The sequence below is a fragment of the Cyanistes caeruleus genome, chromosome 4, assembly GCF_971803275.1.
Source record: "Cyanistes caeruleus chromosome 4, bCyaCae1.hap1.1, whole genome shotgun sequence".
Taxonomy (NCBI): Eukaryota; Metazoa; Chordata; class Aves; order Passeriformes; family Paridae; genus Cyanistes; species Cyanistes caeruleus.
In genome coordinates this window covers 35,178,267-35,205,493 of record NC_141704.1, presented here as the reverse complement: position 1 = coordinate 35,205,493, position 27,227 = coordinate 35,178,267, and the positions used below count along the sequence as shown (strand labels likewise).

The 27,227-nt window shown below is 46.5% G+C and overlaps 7 protein-coding genes and 2 long non-coding RNA genes across 11 annotated transcripts; 4 read left to right on the top strand and 5 right to left on the bottom strand.

The window, feature by feature from the left end:
• Nucleotides 1-47: 47 nt before the first annotated feature.
• Nucleotides 48-6,210, top strand: LOC147653570 (uncharacterized). Of its 2 annotated transcripts, XR_015286442.1 has the most exons (3): nt 48-849; nt 1,206-1,359; nt 3,946-6,210. It is a non-coding gene; the product is annotated as an uncharacterized LOC147653570 (long non-coding RNA). The 2 variants fall into 2 exon arrangements; XR_015286441.1 differs by having other exon boundaries at nt 48-1,359.
• LOC111930766 (uncharacterized) lies at nt 5,388-10,805 on the bottom strand. 2 transcript variants are annotated; one of them, XR_002865295.2, is made up of 3 exons: nt 10,605-10,805; nt 6,592-10,476; nt 5,388-6,474 (listed from the first exon to the last, which is right to left on the bottom strand). It is a non-coding gene; the product is annotated as an uncharacterized LOC111930766 (long non-coding RNA). The 2 variants fall into 2 exon arrangements; XR_002865297.2 differs by having other exon boundaries at nt 6,592-8,486; nt 10,605-10,801.
• A 251-nt stretch (nt 10,806-11,056) lies between these two features.
• Nucleotides 11,057-11,457, top strand: LOC147653569 (histone H4). Its single transcript, XM_086887675.1, has one exon. The coding sequence runs from the start codon at nt 11,066-11,068 to the stop codon at nt 11,375-11,377; it is 312 nt and encodes a 103-aa protein (XP_086743801.1). The 5' UTR covers nt 11,057-11,065; the 3' UTR covers nt 11,378-11,457.
• Nucleotides 11,458-12,271: 814 nt separating this feature from the next.
• On the bottom strand, nt 12,272-13,216 carry LOC111930753 (histone H3). The gene has a single exon (XM_086887673.1). The coding sequence runs from the start codon at nt 12,732-12,734 to the stop codon at nt 12,324-12,326; it is 411 nt and encodes a 136-aa protein (XP_086743799.1). The 5' UTR covers nt 12,735-13,216; the 3' UTR covers nt 12,272-12,323.
• Nucleotides 13,217-13,614: 398 nt separating this feature from the next.
• Nucleotides 13,615-14,950, top strand: LOC147653568 (histone H3). The gene has a single exon (XM_086885883.1). It carries the CDS (start codon nt 13,685-13,687, stop codon nt 14,093-14,095), a length of 411 nt encoding a protein of 136 aa, XP_086742009.1. The 5' UTR covers nt 13,615-13,684; the 3' UTR covers nt 14,096-14,950.
• A 50-nt stretch (nt 14,951-15,000) lies between these two features.
• LOC111930726 (histone H4) lies at nt 15,001-15,524 on the bottom strand. The gene has a single exon (XM_023928905.2). It carries the CDS (start codon nt 15,445-15,447, stop codon nt 15,136-15,138), a length of 312 nt encoding a protein of 103 aa, XP_023784673.1. The 5' UTR covers nt 15,448-15,524; the 3' UTR covers nt 15,001-15,135.
• Nucleotides 15,525-19,612: 4,088 nt separating this feature from the next.
• Nucleotides 19,613-21,348, bottom strand: LOC111930665 (histone H2A.J). Its single transcript, XM_023928807.2, has one exon. It carries the CDS (start codon nt 21,292-21,294, stop codon nt 20,905-20,907), a length of 390 nt encoding a protein of 129 aa, XP_023784575.1. The 5' UTR covers nt 21,295-21,348; the 3' UTR covers nt 19,613-20,904.
• A 233-nt stretch (nt 21,349-21,581) lies between these two features.
• Nucleotides 21,582-22,083, top strand: LOC111930687 (histone H2B 1/2/3/4/6). Its single transcript, XM_023928832.2, has one exon. The coding sequence runs from the start codon at nt 21,620-21,622 to the stop codon at nt 21,998-22,000; it is 381 nt and encodes a 126-aa protein (XP_023784600.1). The 5' UTR covers nt 21,582-21,619; the 3' UTR covers nt 22,001-22,083.
• Nucleotides 22,084-23,318: 1,235 nt separating this feature from the next.
• Nucleotides 23,319-25,970, bottom strand: LOC111930878 (histone H1.01). Its single transcript, XM_023929182.2, has one exon. The coding sequence runs from the start codon at nt 24,213-24,215 to the stop codon at nt 23,550-23,552; it is 666 nt and encodes a 221-aa protein (XP_023784950.2). The 5' UTR covers nt 24,216-25,970; the 3' UTR covers nt 23,319-23,549.
• Nucleotides 25,971-27,227: the final 1,257 nt, after the last annotated feature.

Sequence of the window (27,227 nt, the reverse complement as noted above, 5' to 3'; positions counted from 1 at the left end):
CCTTCAAACCTCGGGGGGAGCGGGGCACCTCCCTGCGGGCCCTGCTGCCCCGCCATCCGGCCGGGAGAGGGGTTCCAGCGCCTTGCGAGCAGCGCTTGCTGCGCTTTTCTGCTTTCTCAGGTCCTCTTATTTTTTTTATATTTTTTTTTTATTTTTTTTTTTTTTTTTATTTTGTCTCTCTTTTGCAACTTTGAGCTTCCGGGCAATAATAAGAAAAGCGTAAGTCCTTCCCTGGCGGGCAGATCCGGAGGGTTACAAAAGGCAGCATCAGGTACTCGGAATGAAGTGATGGCGACCGCAGTTTGCAGAATTGGCTCGTTTGAGAGCTCATGGAGAAGCGCTACGGAAAGTCCCATGTAGCAGGGGAAGGGAGTAATCGTGTGCTAGTCTGGACTGGAAATGATGTTTTAATTCCTTCATCCTGACAGCATGAGTAATGTTTCAAAGCGCTCCTGTTGTTTTTCTGCAAAAGTTTCCTTTGTTTATCCGGTTTGGTCTCCTAGGTACTGCTGCCTTTGGCTTTGCCGAGCTATTCGGTAGCACTTTTTTGGATTTGGTAGCCTTAGCTGTCTTTTTTGGGGCCCTCGGTCGCTCCGGCTGCCTGGGCCAGCTCGACTGCGGGAGCCCCTTGCACCCCGAGAACCGGGGCACGGCCTTGGCTATGGGAAAGCTGCGGTGTTTAAAGCTGCCAGCCCCTGCATCCCTGTCCTTGGGGTGCCAGGGGTTTAGGAATCCCCGCAAAACTCCAGGGATCGGGATTTACAGGGAGGAGCTTCTCCGCCATCGGAGCCTCGGGGCGGCCGCGCTGCTGGGAGACGGCGACAGCTCCCCTCTCTTTCCTCTGAGCAGGTTAAATTCTGGCTTCTTCCCTTTCCCCCCACCACTGGACTGAACACCCCGCCCCCTCCTTTGTTAGAATAGATGTAGGTAAATGGCGCTTTAGGTTTTCTTTTCGTTCAGTAATGTTTTATGCTGAAAACTCCCCGAAGGGAAGGCAGGAATGCAGCGCCGGGAGCCTCCGAACGAGGAGGGCTGGGGAGGGCGTTTTCTTTGTCCTTTAAAATCCTCCCTTGAGAACTACGACGAGGAAAACTCCGCTTTTCTGCCTTTTTTTTTTTTTTTTTTCCTCTTTATTCTCTTTATTTTTCTATATTTTTTTGTTTTTTTTTTTTTTTTTTTTTTTTTTTTTTTTTTTTTCTTTTCAGTGTTGTGCCTCAGGAGGGGGAGGAGTGAGTCACCGGGGCGTTCTGTTCATGGAAAAATGGAAAATGTTTTTCAAGCAGAGGGAGATAACGTGGGAGTGCCCGGCTGAAGCCTTGCTTGGAAACAAGATGAGAATCTCTGCTCTGTTTCTAAGCGGTATATGATTCTTAAATAATTTTCAGTTTGAGTTGTTTTCCATTGGATGTGTTTGGTTGTGTTGTTTTTACTTTTTCTATTTCTTTTTTTGTGTGTGGTTTTTTTTTTTCCTTGTTTGTTATTTTGGCTTCTCTTTTCATTCCCAAAACAGGAAGGGGACTTTTTATTTTTTTTTCCCCTCCTTTTTTTAATCATCTCTGTCCTGCTGAAAGAAATTGCACTAGGTATTAATCATCTACCACTCAAAGTTGGACTTTGAAACAGCAGGAACTGTTTATTAGTAACTATTAGTATCTATTAGTAACTATTCTGAAATTTGAGGCAAGAATTCGGCTTAAAACACTTCAGGATTTTTTTTATTTTTTTTTTCATAATCTCAATTTTGCTGTATTTTGCATATTTGGTAAAATAATCTTCTATTGGTGTATATTTAGTAGAGAAGGAAGAGATTGTGTGGGCCTGGAGAAGGGAATTGGTTTGTGCAAGGTTCTGATTGGGCCATTTGAAAATCCTGAAACAGAGGCCTCCCGGGTTTCATTTTTGCCCTTGAAAACATGGTGCGAGGAGGGAGCATATAAACATTATTCATTTTCAAGAGTAATGTTTATATTTCCTTCTCAGGCACTTCAGTATTTATGTTCTGCTCCTCTTGGTAATTGCTTATTTTGGTTTTGTTGTTTTTTTCCCTTATTTCTACCCCCTCTCCCCATGTTCTAGAAATCATTTGAAAACACATCTATTTTAACATTTTTCAAATAAGATAAGGGTAGATTGCAATCTAGTGTAAAGTGTTTGTTGATTTTCTATTATGTTTGTCACTAAAATCTCGTTAAGCTCAGTAGTGTAGTTTATTAAACTCACAATTTCATTCTCTGCCTTCCTAGCCATGATTCCTCCTTGAGACCTCTCAAGCTTCCTTATACAGAGATTTTTAAATATTGTTGCATTCTCTATGCCACCAACAGGATTCTCATGATGGGTTTAAGTGTATTTTTGTTAGTACAGGAGAACTGATGAGTTCTGGATACTAAATCCTCTTTTTCTTCAGCTTTCTTCAGTTATGCCTGGAATGTTTTTTGTACAATTAATAAATTAATACAATCAATACTGCATATCCGTGTTTCTCCTGATCACTCATTCACAATTAATGTAGAAAGGCTGTATGTTCTTCTACCTCAGGTAACTGCTTGCTATAAGTGAACACCTTCTCTGTCTGCATACCACAGTTAAATAAAAGATTTTTATATATTGAAATAGAAGAGAGAAATGTATTGTATGACCTTATGTATTATATGACCTTTTTGAGTATGTGACAAATGAGAGTTCAAAGTGGTGGTTTTTTGAAAGCACAATATTTTATTTTGTTGCAGATGTGGAATTTCCCTTCACAAATTTAGATTGATCTATCCAGCCAACCTGAATTCTCAAAAAGGAGGGAGGATTTAGATTTAAGAACAGTGCATCACAGATGCTTTTGGTCATGAAATAAACATTTAATATCATGTGACCTTAATACACTTTTGAACCTTGAAGTCCACACAAAACATATGTAAAAACATGCTGTAAAGTACCAGCCTTAACATAACTGAGGGGAGCTTGCTCCCAAGTAAATGTTACTTAACCTGTAGTTACCAAATAGCATTTTGTTTTCCATAAAGCAGGGAGAGATAACGTGCAAGACAATATTAAAAAAAACAACAAAACAAACACAAAACCAAAATCAAATTATGCTCAGTTGCAGAAACATTCAGAAGGATGCTGAGAATCAAGTCTAAAAAAAGTGATGTTAGGAAAGAACATTTACTATTAGGCTTTGTCTTAGTAACCATAGAGTGCTGAAATGTCCTTGGATATTAATTTTCTCCCAAAATTCTTATTCATGTTGTTTTGGTTTGTTTTTTGCTGATGTGGTTTTGAGGATTTTTTGTTTGAGGTTTTTTTAATATGTTTTATAAGAAGATTATCTATGCTTGATTTTTCTCTAGTGACCTGATTGAGGACAGGATAGAAATACCATTCCAACTCCCTTGGTAGCAAGCAGTGTTCCAAAGTCTTGGGGGAAGATTTTAATTTATTTTTTATTTTTTTTTTCCATGAGAATTTGCTTTAGGCTGGAAATTTTATCAACAATGTAGGCAAGCTAGGTTATTTACCTAGCCCAAACGTGAATGGAATTTACAATGCTATCCCCAGGATGCTCCAGGCTCTTCCTTGTGAAACTTAAATGAAAATTTGCATCAGCTGGTCTATGCAAAGGTTAAGTTTAAATAGTTCTTTTATTAAGTGACTCTCGAATTCCTTCACTCAAATTTTTAGTTTCTTTAGTATCTTTCTGCAACCTTACTTAGCATACCCAAATAAAATACAGTTGGAACGCCTTACAAATCCGGTCTTATTCTATATGAATAATTTGAGTAACACCTTTAGTATTAGTAATTTACTTAAACACTTAAACCCAGACCTGCTTAGACACCAAAAGCCCTTTTTACAGAAAGAGTTACTGTTTATTTCTCTAAAATAGATAGCAGAATGTCAGCTTAGGCTTTGGTGGAGATGTGTGAAATTCTCTTGTCTCCATTCGCACAGGTTTGAGAACACCGCTGCTCAGAGGGATGTTTGGGTCAAAGTGGAAGCCAATTGCAGCTTCTCCAGCTGTAGAACGGCGGCAGCAAACCGCGTTTGCTGGCCCAAAACCCGCTTTGAGCTCTTCCACGACGGGCAGGGAGAGGATTGCCGTGAATCCCAGCCAAGGGCCGGTGGTTTCCCCTTTGTGCCGCGGCTGTGGCTGGGCCGGGCGGAGCGGGGGCTCCAGCGCTGCGGGGCCGCAGCACCGCCCGCCTGGGCTGCAGCAATTTCCAGCCAATCCTGCCCGGGAAACAGCTTCCCTCCCTCCTCCTCCTTCTCCTCTTCTTCCTTCTCCTCCTCCTCCTTCTCCCTGCCTTCCCCTGTGCCTCGCTGGGGTTCCTTTCCCTGCTCGGCTCCCCCGGTTCTTTTCCTTCCCCCTCAGCCGGGGTTGGTGATTCTGCTGGGCCACAGGGCCGGGGGTGACCAGCAGCTCCTCTGACTGCTCTGGAACCAGCCCGTGCTTTTGGAATGCTTCTCCTCTTCCTTTTATCAAGTGCAAGCTGGTGGATTTTGACCGCCGTTTATTTAATCCCGTGGCTTTAAGGTTTATTTAATCCTGCTGCCCAGGCTAAGGGGGGTTAAAAAACCCAACCCAACAAGCAAACAAAAGCGAAGGAAACCCTAAACAACCCACCACGAAACCAAAATAAGCCAAGGAGCATTTAGATTTGGGGATAACCAGCAAGACCTGCTGAGGGTTTCTGCATAAGGAGCAGCTGGGATGTTCCAGCTTGCTCTGTTAGAAAATATTATTTCGGTTCTGCAGGTTTCAAAGCTGAGAGAGCAAATGGACCATCCTACCTGATAAAATACTTCTATCAGGAGCCCGTGGTCATTACATCCTTCCCTTCCTCGTGTCCATTCTGTCCTAAAACACTCGATGCATGGCTGCATGGTACAGAAACCCTGCCATAGTAACGAGGCTGATGCAAACAAACATTTTTTTTTCCTCTCCAGGAGGCACCTCTGTGTATCACATCTTCGATTGTTTCAGGCCTCTGCACTCTGCATACAAATGACACCTCATTTCTCATGTAGGGAGAGCTTTCAAATAGAAAATAAATCCTCTTCCTATAGAAGCTACAGGTTTTCCCTGTCATGGGATTCCTCTGTGGCCTTCACAAGTAGTTTCTGAGAGAATCATGAGAATACCAGCACAAATCAGGGTGCTGACAACTGGGGAGCCCAGGATAAAATATCAGAAATGAAGCACTCAAGTAGGAGCTTTTCTGAGGGTAAGTTTTTTGTTTGTTGGTTTGTGTTATGGCTGGGGTTGGGGGAAGTGGGGGGAGGGAAGGGTAGGGTCAGTTTTTTGCTTGGGACTGTTGGTTTTTGGGGAGGGGATTTTTTAGTTGTTTTGTGTTTGTTTTTTTTTTTACCTTATGGAAAAAACAAACTTGATCCTCAGGACATGCATATATTGGAATGGATTGGTTTATGAGCTATTTACCAGCAGTGTTAGGACTTGTGCAAGAAGCTGTGTAGTCCAGAACTGATCTCTGAGAAGAGAGATGGCACTGATTTCTTCTTTCCACACATCATCTTTCTGCTTTGAAAAAAGCCTACACAGTAAGGATTCATTTACCTAAGAAAATGAAAGAATATGCCTATGAAATTCAGACAGCATTTCTGATACCAGTAATCTTTAGGTCGTAACTAATTTTATAATTAGATTAGACTTCACTAAGTCTGATAGATTTAACCACTGACCTCCTAGGCCAGATAAAGATAAGAAAGAACATCTTCAGTCAATAGTGGTCATTGTTCTGAAGGTGTCCCTAGTATGCTTAGTAGATAAGCCATTTTAGCATTAAATCAACTTTATCACTTTTCACAGAAATTTCTTTACCTCTTGGAATAGTTTATTTAGAGGCCAGAAATGTGCATATTGTGCTGGGTGGAACTATTTCAAATAATGCTGCAATGGTACAAAGATACAAAATCCTGGTTTATTCTCTGTTCCTTTTCTGGGGGTTCTAGACATTAAACTTTCACTGTAGTGCTTCTGAGCATTGAACACGTTTTGCTTTATTTATTTGTGCTTTTCAAATGTGGGAAGATTTTTATTTTTTTTTAAATTAGGATCAAACCAGAAGATGCAGTAAAGGTGGAAAATGGTGGTGAGACAGTTCTGAAGAGCGAGCTAGGAATCAGGCATAAGAGGAGGACAGTTCAGTGAAATCGAAAACGATGGTGGATAAAAAGTAAATAAATGAAAATTCTGAAGTCTGTTGTTATTTAATAACACCCAAAACACCCAAAGATAGAGAGCCCAAAATGTTTATACAATAAAGGTCACGGCAAGTTCCCTGTTGCATATCAGGAAAGCAAAGAATTATTTTGTTCCTCACTAAAAGGATGGTTGGATTTCCCATTTGATCATCCAAATCATTAGGATCCAGAAGTCTGAGTCCACATGTCTATGGGCAGTGAAGTTTCCATTAATTCCTAATCCTGTGTTTGAGGGTAGACTGCTACTTGCTGAAGGACCTTGTAGCCACAAGAAGTTCATACAGAATAGAAGCAGCAGTGCATAGTGTTAATAAGATCAATATTTAATTACTATACTTACATAGAAAAATGAACAAGAGGGAAAAAAGTTATTACCTTGTAAATGACTGGTAACTCTCTTTCTCCTGTGTGGTGTTGTTTTGGATTTTATGTTTGTTTTATTTTCTGCTTAAATTGTCCTTTGTCTGTGTCTCTGAATTTGGGGATAACCAGAAAGACCCGCTGAGGGTTTCTGCATAAACACATCAATGCATAAAAAGGGAATACTTTTAAACACCGTAGCTAAAAAGAACATATATTATTTTAATGTGATTTTTAATGCTCTGTCAGAGATGGACTCCACTGGGACTGGACATGTGATCCATGCTGGTGTCCAGCTTTGCCTAGAGGAGTGCAACTCTAAGGGTATTGGCTCTGGCCTTGAGCACACAGCTACCTGGATTAGTCCAGGTAAATGAGAATGAAAATTAGGATTTAGCAATTTAGGACAGAGCAATTGGCAGCAAATTAGGCACATATTGAGGTGTGAAAGGTGTGATTTCCCTTTATTATGTGGGAATAACTACTGGACATGCTGAGGGGCCTGTCCTCACAATCCTGGACCGTGGGATGGGCAGGGATTGACAGCTTGGAGTCTCCATGTCAGTAAGGGTGCACAAAGCCTTAATTTTGCTTGTACTGCAACTTTCAAAAATATTTTCTTTTTCTCTCCATGGAATTAGACAACTTCTGTAATGTCTAGTCATGTTGATCATCACTCTTGGCAAAAATCCATCTCTATTTTTAGCTGGGCTTGTGCATTTCATATGATACTGCTCTGGGATGCTCATCTCCCTAGGAAGATGATGCAAAAATAGATTATTCCTTTCCCTCACAAATATTTCATCTAAATCAAGCTACACTATCATAAGCTTTTGCTTCAGGAATGAATCAAATCTGTATCTCAAATTTTCAGTATTTCCATCAGGATTCTTTTAGCTGATTTAAAAAACACCACAGGGACTTCCTGAGTTAATATTAATTCTCCTAAGGACATGAAACTACATGTGCTGGCAGATCCAGAGAGATCAGTAACTCCTTCAGCTCAGCTAAGAGCTTTACTTAAAAGAAAAGCAGATCATTAAAGAAAAAACAAATTTGAAAAATCACTTTATCTCAAGAGCCTCTTCATGGGGATGGTTGTCTTTTGGGAAGGACAGGAATGTTGGGAGAAATGGCAGAATGAGAGATTGAAAGCAGATGGAGAGAGGAACATAAATGCTAAAATCTGCTGACACTCTTAGAGTGGACAAAGAAGTGGAGTCATTCTCTCACTCATTCCTGCCATCCTTGTTGCTGTTGGAGCAGATGCCACACAAAGCAGATCCCTAAGAAACTTCATCCAAGATTGTATTGTGCCTGTACACAGTGTTTTTATGCCCTTCTGGCCTTAGAGTGCACCCCATTTAATTTGCCATCACCACACCACCCCTCAAGTCCATTGGTGGAAGCATTGTTTTGAGAAAGTATCCCCAAAAATCCAAAATACAGACAGATCTCATTTTTCCATGGTGTTTTTCTCAGCACAGATGTTCCTTGTTTTCCTCTACCTTTATCTTCTTTTTCTTCTTCCCATGGACACACAAGAATCCTGCTGGCTTCGTCTTTCTGTTAACTCTTTCATCTGACCCTCAGCCTGTGTGGATCCTCTCCACAATGCCCCAACCTGTTCCTGCCCTGCAATGTGCCCTGACTGCCTGCCCACATCAGGGAACAAGGCTCAGGGCTCTTCCAACTAATGCAACCCAATCAGGAAAAGCTCTTCTCCTACTGTCTTGATTAACAGGAAAGGATGGATGGATGGATGGATGGATGGATGGATGGATGGATGGATGGATGACAGACAAAAAAATGTAGTCCACATACTCACTTGTTGGTTCTGAGTAAAAATAATAATCCATGTAGATGAACCACCAGGAGTGAAGGATGAACACTGGCAATTAAACATGAGACTGGCCATAACAGATGTTATAAAGAAAATGAAATGTTATTTCAGAATTCAGTGAATTCAAATTTCTTAGAACTCATTTCTTCTTTTCAATAACATTGAAAGGTTTGAGCTCCTGTAAACATGTTGTTTGCTCCTCCTTTTGGTTTAATTTTGTCTATCTTCAGAAGTGTCCTAATACTTCAAAAATATACACGCTGTTACTTTATACACACAGATGTAAGAAAAGTAATACACAAATAAAGTATGCTGAAATATAAACATGAAAATTAAGCTACCTGGTGTGGAAAAGATAAATTTGGGTAAGCATTACTCAGACAACCATGAAATATAGAATATTTCCCCAAACAACCCAAGCACACTGTAATGCATGAATCTATTCTATGTACTTGTAAATTGTTGTCATATCTACAAAGTTTCTATGTAAAATTTGCCATAATGAAAATTCACTCTAAATAATCTGTGGGGTTTATTCCTTTCAAGCTAAGGTATTGCTTAGGAACAAATTACACTGATACCTGTTGTAGTTCTTCATACAAGTTTGTCTTAAGAATACTTAAGAAGTAATGGACCCTTGATAATGGTAAAAACTTGATTATTTAAAGAGGTCTTATACAGAGAAGATCAAGAAAATATAACTTAAAAGTAAGCAATGGCTTAATTTAATGGGGAAATTATTAACTGCAAAATAAGCACCGCACTAAGAGATCTAGTAAACTAAAAAGCATCAAGAAATGGATTCTAAAAGAGATTGCAACTTTTTGGCAAAATGGCAATTAACACCGAACAAGTTATGTGAACTGGGCATTTTGCAAGGCAGAACGACTATTCTTGTTAAACCATATAAATAAAATAAAATTTTTTAATTGAATAATTTTCAAGAATATTAGCACCTATACATTTGAAATGAAATTAAAGCAAGGCTATAGAGCAGATGTGCCAAAAATTAATTGATTAAAACCAGATATGCCACATGAAAAGGGAAAAATAATTCTTACAGGAGCTCTGAAGGGACCAAAATATAGAATATTTTTATAGAATATTTCATCTGAATATAGATAGAGAGAAAGCCACACTCATCACTGCCAAGGAAAAGGTATGTGATGTCAAATAGTAAGAGCAGTAATAGGCAGAGAATAATATGTTTTATAGGTATGGAGACATTTTACTGAGTTCTCTACTGTGTTCTATGTTGTAACCCATAAATGCAGTGACAGCGGGGGAGCAAATGCACATAAATCTTTGGTTTTTTCCTTGAATACGTGTGATGATAAATATTGTGCAAAGACTGATTCTAAATGCATTGGTTTTGGCTGGGTTGGAATTATTTTTCTTCAGAGTGGTTTTTATGGGGCTAACATAACCTTTTCACATTCAAGAAGAATTCTATGGTAACAGGCATCCATTGGAAATAGGGAAAAGAAGGGGAGGATCAAACAAATTGGGAAATACCTGACCAGAAAAAAAACCTAAATATGTGCACTGCACAGAGGTATAATTAACAAGAAGAAAAGTCCTGCTAAGAAAGGTGGTATATAGGAACTGTACGGGATAACATTTACTTGGCAATCCTTACAGAAAAAAGTAAAAACACCTCAAATATATATTCATGGTAAATTTAAATAATAACTCAGAAAAAATAAAAGAAGGTGTGCACATGAAAAGCTTGAAGGCTTCCAAGACTCACTGCAGCATAATGGACTCGCAGAGCCAAGAGGAAACTCAGCACAAAATAACACCTCCAGACCATTTTTTGTGTTCAGAAAGTAATATAATGTGAAGAAAGAGACGGCAAAAGTAAGGCTTTGTTATACTTCACTAAAGAATAGAAATATGAAAATTATCAAAGACTTGCATTATCTTCAAAAGCGCAGGCAGAATGCAGATTTTTTTTCAGGGGTACATCATAAAGAGGCACTAATCAGTTCCTTCGTCCCATAAACACAATGCCAAGTGATCATTAACACGGAGATGTGGGACACGGCAACGCTTCCCTTCACAGAAAGAAAAAAATAAAAAAATGAAAAAAAAAAAGGTGTCTCTTTCGAAACGGAAAAGAAGAAAAAGAATCGGAGCCCATTACTCCCCTTTCTCAACCTTCGGTAGAAAAGGGTGCATTTACCGTAGTAGCGGGACCACGAGCCGCTCTCTCCCCGGCCCGGCCGTGCCCTTTGTTGGGGCGCAGCTCGATGGCGGCGGTGCAGGGAGGGCGGGACGCGGCTCTCCGGGCCCCGCCGCCACGGGCCGGGTTTTGGCGCAGTCCCGCGGCCGGCGGGGCCCCGCTCCGCTCCCTGCGGGCAGCGAGAGCTCCTCGGGCGGGCGGAGCGCGGCGGGCCCGGGGTGACCCCGCCGGGAGCCGCTCCGGGCCCGGCCGCCTTTGGGCTCCCGGGGGCGGGGCCGGGCGCGAGCCGGGAGCGCGCGCGGCCCCGCGGGGAGAGAGGGCGGGAAAGCGGCGCGAGGCGGGGGGAAGGGCGCGCGCAGAGCCCGCCCAGGCGCAGTCCTCAACCAGGTCGGCTCGCGGGGAATAAAGAGCGGAGCGGGAAGAAAAAGCGGCACTGAGCGGAGCTTGGTTGTCGCGCGATCATGTCTGGCAGGGGCAAGGGCGGCAAGGGGCTCGGCAAGGGAGGCGCCAAGCGGCACCGCAAGGTGCTGCGCGACAACATCCAGGGCATCACCAAGCCGGCCATCCGCCGCCTGGCTCGGCGCGGCGGCGTCAAGCGCATCTCGGGGCTCATCTACGAGGAGACGCGCGGCGTGCTCAAGGTGTTCCTGGAGAACGTGATCCGCGACGCCGTCACCTACACGGAGCACGCCAAGAGGAAGACGGTCACCGCCATGGACGTGGTCTACGCCCTCAAGCGCCAGGGCCGCACTCTGTACGGCTTCGGCGGCTAAACTCTGTTCCACTTACAGCTTAACGCTTCTACAACACAAAGGCTCTTTTCAGAGCCACCCACAAATTTCAAAAAAAGAGCTTTAAGTCGCTATTAGCCTACTAATTTTTTTTTTTTTTTCGAGGGGGGGGGGGGGGTGTTGTGAAGAAATAGAAAAGTCTTTTCCCGAAGAAGGAAAACAGCATTTGGGTAGGAGGGGGGATATCTCGTCTTTACTCGCAGAACGAAACGGGAACAAGGTGTGTAGCGCTTCCCTGGGGGCTCACGGTGCTATAGGAAAATACTTAATTTCCCTCCACGGAGCACGACCCGCTCAACACGGACCCTCTCGAAAGCACAATGGAAGGGACACACAGGCCAGAAAAAACAAAGCGGGGGCACGTCGAGGGGACCGCGATTGCCATGGCCGCTCTCGCCGCAGTTTTACCGTGACGCTCTCGAAGGGGAAGGAGCTCCCGAAATGGCGGAGCTCTCTCTGCCGTTCGGTGGGCGGGACAGAGCGGGAACAAGAAACAGCCAAGAGCAGCCGGTACCGCCCTAGCGACTGCACAGCAAAGACGCGGCGAGCCCGCCGCTCCAAAGCCCTGCCCTCCTCCCCCGCCCTGCTTCTGGGGCTGCCTGTCCTCTATGGACCGCTCCCGCCTGCAGCCCCGCACAGCCCCTGACACCCCTCCCAGCTTTGGACGGCTGCTTTGGACGGCGAACCTCACGATCACCAACACATTCGGGCTGCAGGGGAACGCCAGGGCCGGACACCGCGGCAGAGCCGCACTCCCCCCCGCCCCCGTTACCCCGCAATCGGCACGGGCTGGGCACTGAGCAGCGCTCGGCACGGGCTGGGCTGCCTGTGCCCGCTCCGTCCTAACAGAGACAACAGCTCTTCCCGGTGACCTTGTGGTGGCTCTTAAAAGAGCCTTTCGGTTTGAAGGAGAAGGGCAGAAGACTCCTCAGGCGCGCTCTCCGCGGATGCGGCGGGCCAGCTGGATGTCCTTGGGCATGATGGTGACGCGCTTGGCGTGGATGGCGCACAGGTTGGTGTCCTCGAAGAGCCCCACCAGGTAAGCCTCGCTGGCCTCCTGCAGCGCCATGACGGCCGAGCTCTGGAAGCGCAGGTCGGTCTTGAAGTCCTGCGCGATCTCGCGCACCAGGCGCTGGAAGGGCAGCTTGCGGATCAGCAGCTCCGTGGACTTCTGGTAGCGCCGGATCTCGCGCAGCGCCACCGTGCCGGGCCGGTAGCGGTGCGGCTTCTTGACGCCGCCCGTGGCCGGCGCGCTCTTGCGGGCAGCCTTGGTGGCCAGCTGCTTGCGGGGCGCCTTCCCGCCCGTCGACTTACGCGCCGTCTGCTTCGTGCGCGCCATCTAAACACCCCCCGTGAGCCACGATAAAGCGCAGAGAACAACTCGAGTGGCCGGGAAAGACAGCTCCCTGCTCCTATTTATATCCAAAGGCTCTCTATGATTGGCTGATGGAAACGGCCGCGCTCAGTGGGACGGTTTGAAAATCGCGCGTTAACCCCTCTAGTGCTGAGCCCTGCTCTCAAATACTCGTCCAAAGCCGCCTTTTCTCTTGGTTTTCCCTATCTTCCGAGGCGACGTTTTTACTTTTTAACTGCTCGTCTTAATTAATAACTCTTCTACTTAAGTTAGGTAAAATAGAACTTAATTTTCCCAGAATAACCGATAAGGCAACATGTTTTTTGGTAAGTTTGCTCACTGTTGTCTTGTTTGTTGTAGAAACTGGTCACTTTTATTTTTCATCCTGTATTTTTATGGAAGCAGTAATAAAGGATTCGGGTGCTTTGTATGGAATCTGAACGGAAAACTCGAGTGGTAGGATTTTTTTGTTCTGCTTGGGTTTGTTTTTTTTTTTTCTGTTCTGCTTTCTTGGAGTTTTGGGGGGGGTTATTTAGTTTGTGGGGGGTTTTTTTGTCTTTTTTGTTTGTTTGTTTAGTTTGTTGTGGGCTTTAGGGGGATTGTCCTTCCCTTCAATAAATGCATTATATGTAATTAAACTGCTTAAAATGCGAAGCTGCAAGTACCATTCGAAAACAGCTTCGGAAAAATGAAATATTAGAAATAGAAAAGATACCAGTAAAACACTGATACATGTTGATTTTCCTCTAACAAAAATGAAGCAATACAAGATTTATTTTGCAAGACGGGCTCGGCGCGACTTCAGTGAGTACCCAATTAAATTCTCTGCTTTTGTGGCCAATCAGGGGTGGGGAGGCGGGGCCTCAGCCAGGGATAAATGGAGCCCGTGGAGCCGCCGTGTAACTTTCCCGGGCCGGTTGTTGGGAGCGGCTGCCATGGCGCGCACGAAGCAGACGGCGCGTAAGTCGACGGGCGGGAAGGCGCCCCGCAAGCAGCTGGCCACCAAGGCTGCCCGCAAGAGCGCGCCGGCCACGGGCGGCGTCAAGAAGCCGCACCGCTACCGGCCCGGCACGGTGGCGCTGCGCGAGATCCGGCGCTACCAGAAGTCCACGGAGCTGCTGATCCGCAAGCTGCCCTTCCAGCGCCTGGTGCGCGAGATCGCGCAGGACTTCAAGACCGACCTGCGCTTCCAGAGCTCGGCCGTCATGGCGCTGCAGGAGGCCAGCGAGGCTTACCTGGTGGGGCTCTTCGAGGACACCAACCTGTGCGCCATCCACGCCAAGCGCGTCACCATCATGCCCAAGGACATCCAGCTGGCCCGCCGCATCCGCGGGGAGCGCGCCTGAGGAGTCTTCTGCCCTTCTCCTCCAAACCGAAAGGCTCTTTTAAGAGCCACCACAAGGTCACCGGGAAGAGCTGTTGTCCCTGTTAGGACGGAGCGGGCACAGGCAGCCCAGCCCGTGCCGAGCGCTGCTCAGTGCCCAGCCCGTGCCGATTGCGGGGTAACGGGGGCGGGGGGGAGTGCGGCACTGCCGCGGTGTCCGGCCCTGGCGTTCCCCTGCAGCCCGAATGTGTTGGTGATCGTGAGGTTCGCCGTCCAAAGCAGCCGTCCAAAGCTGGGAGGGGTGTCGGGCTGTTCGGGGCTGCCGGCGGGAGCGGTCCATAGAGGACAGGCAGCCCCAGAAGCAGGGCGGGGGAGGAGGGCAGGGCTTTGGAGCGGCGGGCTCGCCGCGTCTTTGCTGTGCAGTCGCTAGGGCGGTACCGGCTGCTCTTGGCTGTTTCTTGTTCCCGCTCTGTCCCGCCCACCGAACGGCAGAGAGAGCTCCGCCATTTCGGGAGCTCCTTCCCCTTCGAGAGCGTCACGGTAAAACTGCGGCGAGAGCGGCCATGGCAATCGCGGTCCCCCCGACGTGCCCCCGCTTTGTTTTTTCTGGCCTGTGTGTCCCTTCCATTGTGCTTTCGAGAGAGGCTCTGTGTTGAGCGGGTAGTGCTCCGTGGAGGGAAATAGAAAAATCAAGGCTGTAACTAGCAGAAAGTATTTTCCTATAGCATCGGGCTCCCAGGGAAGCGGTACACCCCTTGTCCCTGTTTCGTTCTGCGAGTAACGAGGAGATATCCCCCTCCTTCCCAAAAGAGACTTTCCTTCTCCTTTAGAAGGAATGGAGAGAAGCAGGTCTGGGCTTCGGGGAAAACCGGATAAACAAAATCCGACCCTGTTTCCTTGCAACCACAAGGGTTACGAAAAAACAAGCACGGTAACAGCAATTTCAATTTAAATGTATTTTTTAGCAATTTAGCGACTTAAAGCTCTTTTTTTGAAATTTGTGGGTGGCTCTTAAAAGAGCCTTTGTGTTGTAAAAGCGTTAAGCTGTAAGTGGAACAGAGTTTAGCCGCCGAAGCCGTACAGAGTGCGGCCCTGGCGCTTGAGGGCGTAGACCACGTCCATGGCGGTGACCGTCTTCCTCTTGGCGTGCTCCGTGTAGGTGACGGCGTCGCGGATCACGTTCTCCAGGAACACCTTGAGCACGCCGCGCGTCTCCTCGTAGATGAGCCCCGAGATGCGCTTGACGCCGCCGCGCCGAGCCAGGCGGCGGATGGCCGGCTTGGTGATGCCCTGGATGTTGTCGCGCAGCACCTTGCGGTGCCGCTTGGCGCCTCCCTTGCCGAGCCCCTTGCCGCCCTTGCCCCTGCCAGACATGATCGCGCTACAACCAAGCTCCGCTCAGTGCCGCTTTTCTTCCCGCTCCGCTCTTTATTCCCCGCGAGCCGACCTGCTTGAGGACTGCAGTAGGAGGCGGGGTCTCGTGCTCCTTCCCGCCCGTCCCTCCCCTCTTCCCCCCGCCTCGCGCCGCTCCTCACGGGAGTTCTCGCGATACCTGGCCGAGGCGCTTTCCCGGCCGTGGCTCGCGGACGCGCGAGGCGGCTCCGCCCCTCCCGAGCGGGTCGGGGCTCGTGCCGCGCTTCTGGCAATGATCGTATCACGGAATATTCTGAGAGAAGGGAAGGGATCCACAAGGATCGGCAAGCTCGACCTTAGGGGGTTGGCTCATACAGGGATTGAACGTTCAGTGTTGGCATTTTTAGCAGTGGGTTCTGACCAACTCAGTTAATTTCGGGCCGTACCACACTGTCCCTGCCCGGTCTCAGCCCACGCGTCCTCTCGCTGCTTTCCCGTGCTGCCCATTGCTCCCTGCGCTGGACACCTTCCACAGCACCTCTGGGTCTCGGTCAGTAATAAGAGGGGGACCTGCGACCCTCGCTCCGCGTTTCGGGCTGCAGCGCCCCTTCCTCGTCCCTCCCGCTGCTCTGCGGCAAAATCCGGCCAATGCCGGGGCTGGCTCGGCGCTGCCGCCCCTCCCCGCCGCTCCTCCACCGCCCGCCCGCGGGGAGCCCCACGGAGGAGCCTCTCTCGGGCAGCTCTGGCTTTGTTTGCTTCGGCCATGGCGGCTTCGCGTTTCCTTTGTGTGCCCGGACACTCCCAGAGCTGCTGTGTCCGTGCGGCGGTGCTGGGGCCCGGGCACGGAGCGGCTGCGGGTCGGGGCGAGGGGAGCAGGGAGCCGGGCCCTGAGCGCGGGGGAAGCGCTCAGTGAGGGGCTCCGGGGCGAAAAGTACCCAGGGAGGTTGGGAGGGGCCGCCGGAGGGTGCAGAAGGTATCCTGCATCCTTTGAGGCACGCCCGGCCCCGCGGAGCTCGCTCCCGCCGCCCTCCCAAGGGAGTGTCCGCTGCTGTACACCGAGATCCAGCGAGCGAGAGAAAACGCTCCGCATACCGCAAACATCTGGCTCTGTGACATCTGGATAATGAAGGCGAGCCAAACAGTTCTTATTCCAATGAGGAAGCCAGAAATTTTGCTGTGTGTTTCGCACTTTTGCAGGAAACGGCGTCCATGCTGCTTCCAGTATACATTGGACTGTATTTGTCAAGTGAATGAATAAACACTGAGAGACATATGGGACTGTATTTGTCAATTAAATCTGTTAGGATTTTAAATATTACTTACACAGAATAGAACTGATACGCCTAAAGTGCTTGTCAATTCTTATATTAATAGTATATTATAATTTATATGATTTATATATATTTAAATTGAAATAGACATTTAAACATGTCTACCTTTATAAAACTTCATATCCTTTAAAATTTGTGCAGTTATTTATTTATTTAAATTCATTCTTTAGTATAATGTAGAGAACCTTGGCAACACCTCCAAAATATTTCTGGGAATAAAATATTCCCTAAATTCAGGAGGAAATGCAATTGAGATAGTTATGTGTTCAGTTACAGGTGCCAAAGAGGTATAAATCTTGTTGTAAATATCGCTGTGAATTTATTTTTCTTTCAAATTTAAAGAATTGCCACTCATATATACAGTATAAAGAGGAAAATATATCTTTAATTTAGATTAGATTTGCTTTTTTGACCGAACCAAATGAACTAAGACTGTTTATTTACTAACTGGAAGATTTGTCTCTAGTGGACCTGCCAGGCTGGTGCCTAACATTCCCATTTGGCTACACAAATTGTGCTTTGTTCTTTGTATCTGAAAATCTGTGTCTTACTGTGTTTCCTGAGGCAGTTATAAACAACATTCTGATTACTTAAGAAAGCCAAGAGAAATGATGCAAAATCCTTTGGTATGTCAAAATAACAATTTAGTCCTAAGGCTTCCTAAATATGTAGTGAGGATCCTAGCATAAATTTTCCTTCTGCAAGACTTGGAAAATCCCCTTCCATTTCTGCCAGAGATGAGTGATGGAGAGGCTGAGACGAGTAGTTTAAAACAAATTAAACAGCTGCAAAGCCCTTTCCTCAATAAGTGTGGTACATTAGGTATAATTTAACATCATGCCTTCTAGAAGGCTGCCTTGCCTATGCCTTGCTACGAGTGTGCACAGACATTTCACAGGTGTGTCTGTTAGGGATATATTCAGTTCTTTCATGGATCATTTGCTTAAGCAAAAAATAATTTAAAAAAAGAGAAGAAAGAAAATTATGCTGCTGAATATAATCCCCAATAAAGCTGTTGATTTGAGATAATTTGTTTTGGATCAAAGTTTAGTGCCCAATCTGCATGTTATAGATATTACATTTTCCTCATGAATTTGGGCACACAACACTAGGGGCTAAATGAGAAAGGAAATCTTTGCAAAACTCAGCTCTGTTAAAAAAAAATGAAATATAAATCTGTATCTTTTCAAGTGTGGATTAATTAGTACAGTTGCCCCAGCTCCTCATTAAACTAAAATGAGGAAATTGCATTTTTCTATTTACAATGAGGCAACATCTCACCATGACTGCACAAGAGGGTACGTAATGAGTAAAAAAAAATCATTGCATCGGTATAAAATAACCAGCTTCAAAGCCTCTCATTATTTTCTTGAGAGCTTAAGTAGCAATTTAAATCCATATCTGTATCTGCTACAACTGTCATAATAGGTATAATAATATGCAAACAAAAGTAATGTAAAACATACATTTCTGCTAGTGTTGCAAGTAATAGAGATGAAAATGGGTAAAAAAGCTCCTCAAATTTTTAACTATGCTGTTTTTTGAGTCTTTTGATATATAGACTGACATTACTGAGTTATCTCCAAGCATAACTGTGATCTATAACATTTGAGGGACCTTGGTTGTGGGTTTGTTGTTTCTCTTTTCTTTTGTCACAAATTCTTTGGGATGTGAAGGTGCATTAGAACCCAATGACACAGCTAAGGTACCACGTAATTTGGATTTCCTCTTTCCTACTTCTTGTTTCATACGTAAATGAGATAAATTAATTTATTTAAACTTGTTTGGCTGCATTACCTCAGCCACTGGAATTTGCTTGAAAGCACTACCATATAATCCATCTGATTTATCAGACTTTTACATTTCAGACCTCATCAGTGTTGATGGCATCACCGGGTTAGCCACTGGTGAAGCCTCTGCTGGCTTAGACAAATCCAGGGAGTGTTAAGGAATGGACCACTATCACAGAGGATGAAACTCCATGTACTGAGGTGAGAAGACAAATGAGTACAATAAGTGTTTGGAATGAATTTTGGAAGCAAATAATGCATTTCTGGTCAGATGACAGGAAAAATCAGGGGATATACTGGACTTAGCTCCACGCTCAGAGGATGGGGTCCTCTCTTGTGCTAGCAACTTTGACCTCCACATACAGGAGCTTGTTCAGAGAAATCTAACTACTGCTTAGATACCTCTAACCCCTGATCTTTCTCTGGAATTCCAGTGCTTTGATGTAGATACACACTTATGGCCCAGAAAGCCCATCCTAATGTGGAGGATGGGGATTCTCCTGTTCTACTCAACTCTCCTGAGACCCCACCTGGAGCACTGCATGCAGCTCTGTGATCTTCTGGCACACGAAAGACATGAACCTGTCCAAGCAGGTCCAGAGAGGGCCACAAAAATGATCAGGTCTAGGTCATCTCTTCCATGAAGAAAGGTTGAGACAGCTGAGGCTGGTTGGCAAAGGGGAAAAGCATGTCCTGAGGAAACCCTGTTGCAATCTTTCAGTACAGAAAGATTTCTCTCCAGGCCTGTGGGGAGAGGAGGAAGGACAATGATTTTCAACTGAAAGATATAAGTAAGGAGTTTTTTGCAAGGAGGTTTGTGGGACACTGAACAAAGCTGTCTGGAGGAAATGTGGATGCCCCATCCCTAGAAGATGTCATCCCTGGAGTCAGGTGGAATGGGGCTTTCAGCAGCCTGGGCTAGTGAAAGGTGACCCTGCCCACAGCAGGGGTTTTGGACAAGATAATGTTTAATGGTCCCTTCCCACCCAAACCATTCTGAGCCTGAAATTTTCTGACAAACACCTATGTAAAAATCTCTTCTGGAAATTAGGTATAGAAGGTTCATGCATGTTAAAATAAAATTTTAATTACCATTGCAGTTTTTAAAGAAGTGTAAGAGCCAGGAGATATTTAACTAGGAAATGATGATAAATAAAACAGCATAATAAAACCACTACAGCTTTAAACGTGTCCATTTACAAACAAAACCTTGAGACACAGATACCATTGCTATAAAAGATGAGTCTGGTGCTCCAGCAGCTCTCTTCTTTATGTTTCTCTCCACAAATCATCCCTGATGCCCACTTTGGCCATGGCTCAATGCTGCCTAAAAGGCCTCAGTTACAGCTTGGGGATGGTGAGGAGGCACAGTGGGAGCGTTGCCTTCCCCCAAGCCCAGAGCACTCCTCCTCCTCTCCAGGAGTGGAAGGAGCAGAGGTGAAGCAGAGATGAGACCAATCACCCCAATGCAGTGTGCTACAAACCATCAGATGAGGCTTCTGGGTATATCCAAGCAAAAGGAATCAGCCAGTTTTTCTCATAGTTTATAATCATGAAGAAATTTGATGTGCTCTTAGGTGATATTTGTGCCAATAATATAGAAAACACAATATTATCTGCGGTTAATTAATGCAACAAGAGAAGCACCAATGAATAGTGAGAGAATTATGAGTAGGAAGTTTGAAAATGCTACATAAAATGGGAATATACTACCACTACAAGGTGTTCCTCAATGAAAGTGTTACACTGTTGCTTTAGAGTGCAGGTTTGACTACCTAGAGATGCAAACAAAATGCCATTTTTTCCAAAAGCATTCCTCATTTTATTAAGGCATAAACTTAAGAAATATGGAACTTACACATCTTTTAAAGGACAAAGGCCTTTCGAGGGAATGAAGAAAGCCTTTTTAGATGGTTAGACGTCGCTATATCTGGGCTTTAGGATGGTCTCCTATTTATCTTCAAGCTGCAGAGCTTTTGCCACTCCCACCCGTGCTTTAGTCACCGTCGTGTTTTTACATTCTAACTAAGCTGTGGGACCATGACAGGTGAGTAGAATCCTAAAGAACCAGCTATTTACTGAGCATTACGCTAATAATAAAACACATTGAAAACACTAAGGTTCATTTAAAAACACAGGTCAATAAGCAAATATATCACCCCTCTTCAATATAAACCAGATTTTAAAGCACTGTAAGACAAGTTCGAGTTAAACTCAGCACTATTTAAGACTCAGCACCAGAGCACCTTTTCAAAGGAAGCAACACAACTCTTTTCTGATTAAGTGGGTGGCTCTGAAAAGAGCCTTTGGTTTAAAATGTTACGTCGTGCAAAGTCTGAGAAGCTTTGCCCGCTAAGTTATTTGCTTTTAGCTTTATGGCTCTCAGTCTTCTTGGGCAGCAGCACGGCCTGGATGTTGGGCAGCACGCCGCCCTGCGCGATGGTCACCTTGCCCAGCAGCTTGTTGAGCTCCTCGTCGTTGCGGATGGCGAGCTGCAGGTGGCGGGGGATGATGCGCGTCTTCTTGTTGTCGCGGGCCGCGTTGCCCGCCAGCTCCAGGATCTCGGCCGTCAGGTACTCCAGCACGGCCGCCATGTAGACAGGAGCTCCGGCACCCACCCGCTCCGCGTAGTTACCTTTTCGGAGAAGCCGATGAACGCGGCCCACGGGGAACTGCAGCCCGGCCCGCGACGAGCGCGACTTGGCCTTAGCTCGAACTTTGCCTCCCTGTTTCCCGCGGCCGGACATGCTGGAAGCGTCGGATGCAGCACAGAGCGCACACACAGCGGAGCACCGGGACACTCATACTGACGCAAGCGCTCCTCCCCTTTTATCCCTTCCCTGGGCGGGCTGAGCCCCCCGTGATTGGCTGCAACCGGGCTCCGCTGAAACAACCAATGAGCGGACGGATCGTACGGTGACCAATCCGCGGCCAGGACACGCCCACTACGGGAAGGTCCAATCGCATTGCAATGCGCGGAGACTGAAATTTGCATACCGCGTCTCTATAAATAGCGGGCGCTGCGGCCATTTTATGTGCAGAGCTTTCTCCGGGAGAAAAAGCGCTTCCAAAATGCCCGAGCCGGCCAAGTCCGCCCCCGCGCCCAAGAAGGGCTCCAAGAAGGCGGTGACCAAGACGCAGAAGAAAGGCGACAAGAAGCGCAAGAAGAGCCGCAAGGAGAGCTACTCCATCTACGTGTACAAGGTGCTGAAGCAGGTGCACCCCGACACGGGCATCTCGTCCAAGGCCATGGGCATCATGAACTCCTTCGTCAACGACATCTTCGAGCGCATCGCCGGCGAGGCGTCGCGCCTGGCGCACTACAACAAGCGCTCCACCATCACGTCGCGGGAGATCCAGACGGCCGTGCGGCTGCTGCTGCCCGGCGAGCTGGCCAAGCACGCCGTGTCCGAGGGCACCAAGGCTGTCACCAAGTACACCAGCTCCAAGTAGGGCGTCTCGGACCGTCACTCTCAACCCAAAGGCTCTTTTAAGAGCCACCCACGTATTCTATAAAAGAGCTTTAATACACGGTACTGCTTCGGTTTCCTTGTGTATGATAATTCATTTAAGAAATCGCGGATGGAATTTTAAACAAACGTTTTATAGGTTACTTAATCCTGCAATGTTATCTGTGAAATCCTTGAGTGTTTTGCAATTTACGGGTAATTAATGCACTCACTAGTCATAAATATAAAAGTTAAAATAGTTTTCCAAAGCACGGAAACAATATTAAATCTTTTTACAGTAAAGATGTGAGACAATACTTCACGGCTTGTTGCATCCAAATTAGGAGTTTCACAGTTGAATAAGCAAATATGCTTCAAGAAAATAAAGGGAAATTGTAATGAATTTCTTAAAGAGGCGGAGGGAAAAACAATTGACCCTCTTCACTTTTTGTATAGATATTTCGGAATTCTCTTAAGCTGAAACATTTTGCCTCGTATATGAAAGGACAGGGACTGCAGGGCTGGGGGAAGGAGTTACACCACTGCGATGGGGCAGACGCTTTAGGGGGATGAGATCTCACGGAACGGGGGGCTCCAGGAGCCGGGTTAGGCTCGGAGCCAGCGCGGGCAGCGCTCCGAGCCCCCCCCTCTGTTCCTCCCTCTTTGCACCCCCTTCCCTCCCCGCTCCTCCCCTCCCCTTCCTCTGCAGCGCGGGCTTTTCCAAATTTCCCGGCGGCCCAATGAGCGGCCGGGGCCTCTCCCGGCAGCCACTGAGAGGCGGCTCCGGGCAGCCCCCGGTGCCGCTCCGCCTCTGCGGGACAGCCCCGGCAGAGCCCCGGCAGAGCCCCGGCAGAGCCCCGGCAGAGCCCCGGCAGAGCCCCGGCAGAGCCCCGGCAGAGCCCCGGCAGAGCCCCGGCAGAGCCCCGGCAGAGCCCCGGCAGAGCCCCGGCCCGCCGGGCTGCGGGAGGGGAGCGCCGGCACCTCCCAGCCTCCTCCCGCCCCGACACTCGCCTCCTCGCAAATGTGAAATCACGCCCAAATTGAGACCTGCCCGCCCCACGACAGCGCTGGCAAGCGGGGAGGTCATTGCCAAGGGAGCGGAGGAGCCGCGCTGACAGGTCCCTGCTGCGGTCACGGAGAGGTGTGGCAGCCGCATCCGAGCTCTCAGGAACTGCGCTGATTTAGGGCAACGAAAGGAACCTCCACGCCCCAGAAAGGTACCCGCCTTTAAGCAGTCCCTTTAACATACACACCCACTTGCGGTGCTAAAAAAAAACCAAAAACATAAAAAAAACCCAAAAAACAACAGCCTTTAGAAAGCGTTTTCGCAGGGAATGTAAACTTTTATTTTTCCAAGTCCTAGTGTAAAACCACGGTCGGAAGTTTAGCGTCCCATCCACTCCACAGACGAACGTCCCGCCCAGATAGTGGCGAATAGTTGTCTCTGCTGCAGGCACCGAGCTCGGTGCCGGAGTGTATCAGCCCTTTTGGGGACAATAGTGGGTGGCTCTTAAAAGAGCCGTTGGGTTTAAAAGTATTTCCACTTCAACACTTCATTTCTTGGGAGCCGCCTTCTTTGCCTTGGCCGCTTTCGGCTTGGCCGCCTTGGGCTTGGCCGCTTTGGGCTTCACCGCCTTCGCCTTAGCCGGGCTCTTCGCTGCTGCCGCCGCTTTTTTGGGCTTGGCAGCCTTTGTCGCCTTCTTGGGGCTCTTGGCCGCTTTCTTGGCAGCTGCAGCCGCCGGCTTCTTCGCCTTCTTGGGGCTCTTCTTCACCGCCGCCGCCTTCTTGGGCTTCTTGGCAGCGCTGGCGGGCTTCTTAGCCGCCGGCTTCTTGGGCTTGGCCGCAGCTGTTCTCTTCCTGGGGGCTTTTTCCTTCACTTCCCCGGGTTTCTTGCTGAGGCGGAAGGAGCCGGAGGCGCCGGTGCCCTTGGTCTGCACCAGGGTGCCCTTGCTGACGAGGCTCTTGAGCCCCAGCTTGATGCGGCTGTTGTTCTTCTCCACATCGTAGCCGCCGGCGGCCAGCGCCTTCTTGAGCGCGGCGAGGGAGAGCCCCTTGCGCTCCTTGGAGGCGGACACGGCCTTGGTGATGAGCTCGGTGACGCTGGGCCCCGCGGGCTTGCGGCCTTTGGAGCCGCTCGCCGCCTTCTTCGGCTTCTTGGCGGCGGCCTTGGCGGCGGGGGCGGCCACAGCGGGAGCGGCGGCGGGAGCGGTCTCCGACATCGCTGCAGAGACTTCTTCCTAATGAAAAGAAAGTAATTGGGCTCCGGTAACCCCGATGCCTGAATTTATAGCGAAGCGGTGATCTGTGATTGGTGCTTTGCAGAGCCCGCCTAACTGTTAGCCAGGAAGAGCTTTTCCTCCTCCGAGTCTGTGTTTCTTCGGAGTTATAAATTCATATTTTTCGTAAAACGAGCGCCGTAAAATCACCCCGCTTTCTTCGGAGAGTGAAGAGAAGACGGTGGACTTTCATTCGGGCAAGTTTCTTGCTGTTTGGAGCGCAGATGGCAGAGAAAAGCTGTTTTTAACCCCGCGTTGTGAAGCCAGAGAGACCCCGGGAACGGCAAACTTTTGTTTTTCCTTCTAAATTAAAATAAAACGCGTAGATAAAAAGTCTCCCCCGTACCTCAGGCTTACTCTTTGGGGGGTTTTCTTCAGATTAGGACAGAAACCGAGCGAGCAGCTAGAGTATTTTTGTCGTAAATTGATTTCAAAGACAAGGAAGTAACACAATTTCATGGCTGAGCTTTGAATATGGATAAAGATTCGGCTCTCTTAACCATATCTTTAACTATCAAGGATGCAGTATTTCAACATATTTTCTTGTTTCGGGAAAGGAAGACACCTTCAGAGGAATATATATACTGTTGAAAAGTGTTTGGAACTTGCCAGTGTTACGCTTTTTTTTTCGTTGGGTTTTTTTTTGTGTTATTTTGTTTTGGTTTTTGTGTGGTGTTCTGTAAGTGGATAGAAAGATTTTGAAATTTTTACAAATAGTCTGTCTGTAAAATGAAGCTGTTAATGCCTGGTTAATGCCTAAAAATCCCTGATAAACTGCTGGTTTAACACTTTCTCGGTTATAATAGTGGATGCTATTCTTTATGACTTACAAAAACATCAGAGGCAGACTCGGAGAGGAAAAATGTCTTACAGGTATTGAAACACTGGTATGTGTTATATACTGCTTAAACATTCATAGAGCCAGCTGAAACATCAGGGATCACACAATAAATAAAATAATGTGGAAATCTCACCTTCATGAAGAGAATGCTTCAGTTTCAATAGAACTTAAAAATATTTGGACACTGACTGTTGTGGTTTTGTGTTTTGGTTGTGTGTTTGGGGTGGGATTTTTTGTTCTTGTTGGTTTTTTTTCCCCATAGATTTCATATTCCTCTAATTCTTTTCTTTGGAGGAAAAGGAAAAAAAATCGCTATTGAGGTTTTCATCCCAAGCCTAAGAATATTGAAATAATTTTAAGACAAAACTCATAAATCAGAGTCAGTTTTAATTATCATAATCCCACTTAATTATTGAGTCCCATAAACTGACAATAGAAATTAATTAAAATTTTTTAGTACTGCAGCGAATTGTTTAAGCTAATTTTTTATTAAATCAGAAAACAAAAGCCTCTATTTGTTTATAATTAAAAAGCAGACAGATTTTTTTCCCCTTGGTTTGAAAGAAGTTAAGATTGAACTTAATATTTTACCACAGTGTACTTTGTAAAAATTTGTCATGCAAAATGTCAGTGGGCTATTTCAACAATGGAACATCTTTTCTGACCTGGATAAATCTGAGATTCAAGATGACATGAAGTATGTTACAAAGGGCCCTGACTTGTATTCTGATACACTGAATGTTGAAGACACAATAAAGTTATGCTTGTTGGTATAAACAGCAGTTTTAATTTAAATGAGACAGATTAAAATGGCAATGATACATTGAAATTACAAGTGAAAACAATAAACTGCGGCTCTTCCATATTCTCTTTAATTTCTATTTTTATTTTGTTGTGCTTGCATGCAGGTGAATAAATACTTTGAAGGGGAGGAATGGAAAGCAGAGATTGGAAAAAATGAGATTTGTCAGGACTCCACAGTAAAAAACAGACTGAAAGGCATATTGAAGTGGGCTGTGAAATCTGCCATGCTTCTCGTGAACATGACATTGATCCCACATAAACAACTCGACCAAGTCCAAAGTAGCTGCAGATTTTGAAAGTTCAGTGTGGCAAGTCCTGTGAACGCTATGAATATGTTTCAGAGGTAAAAAAAGCAGTAGGATGAGGGCACTATGCATATTTTCCAGTCTAGATGAACAAAGATAAAGCAGAATCTGGCTAAGTGATGCAAAAGTGAGCCGGGAAGTGTTGTCACCTATCCGAGCCTGTTTAATGTGATGTACATTCTTCAGAGAATAAAGACTTAGGTTAATGTGCTTTAATCCCTGCAGCTTTGACAGTTTGGTGTTAGAGCTCTGGGACTGCTTTATTACGCTTGAAAGTGCTGGAGCATCTGGGATCAAGCGGGAGCGGGCAGCGGCCGCTCCTGCAGGAATGCAGCTCGAACCCCAGGGGTGCATCCTCCTCCCTCACTTCACTCCTTTGGGCAAGCTTCCATTCAGGCTTGCTTTCAGTAAACCTGTTCTCAGCTCCTCAGGAGAGGAGATCTTTCCTTCCCTTCCCCCATAAACAGACCGGATAAAGGTCAGAGATAAAGACACAAGAAGAAAGCGATGGGAGATCTCAGATCTTGCTCCTTAAGTAGCGGTCATTGGAACTCCACCTGCAGCAGATAAGGATTGTTGTCCCTACTCTGTGCTAACTTTTAAAGGCACAGGAAGGTTTCTGGATGGATTTTGGGTTTCTTTGTCCTTTTTTTTTTGTAAGAAAAGCATGAGAAGAAGATTGTGAAGGTTGTCATCTAAATTATTTCAAGGGTAGAATGTAGGACTTCTCTCACTTTTAGCTCTGGGTGCATCGCTGTAAATCCTCGTGTTCCCTGCTCCCTATTTTGAGTTGCACTTCTGATTTTCCCTGGTAGCCTGAGACATTGGAAGCCTTGGCAGCTGGCCCCGGGCATTGTGTGTCAGCATCCTTTATTTTATCTTTCCTTAACCATCACGCTGGCTCTTATCTGCACAGAGAATTATCCCTGGCCTACTTGGGAAGAGACAAAATGTTCCTGGTCTCACCATCCATTTCTGGGGAGGGCGATTTTTAAATTTTTTTAT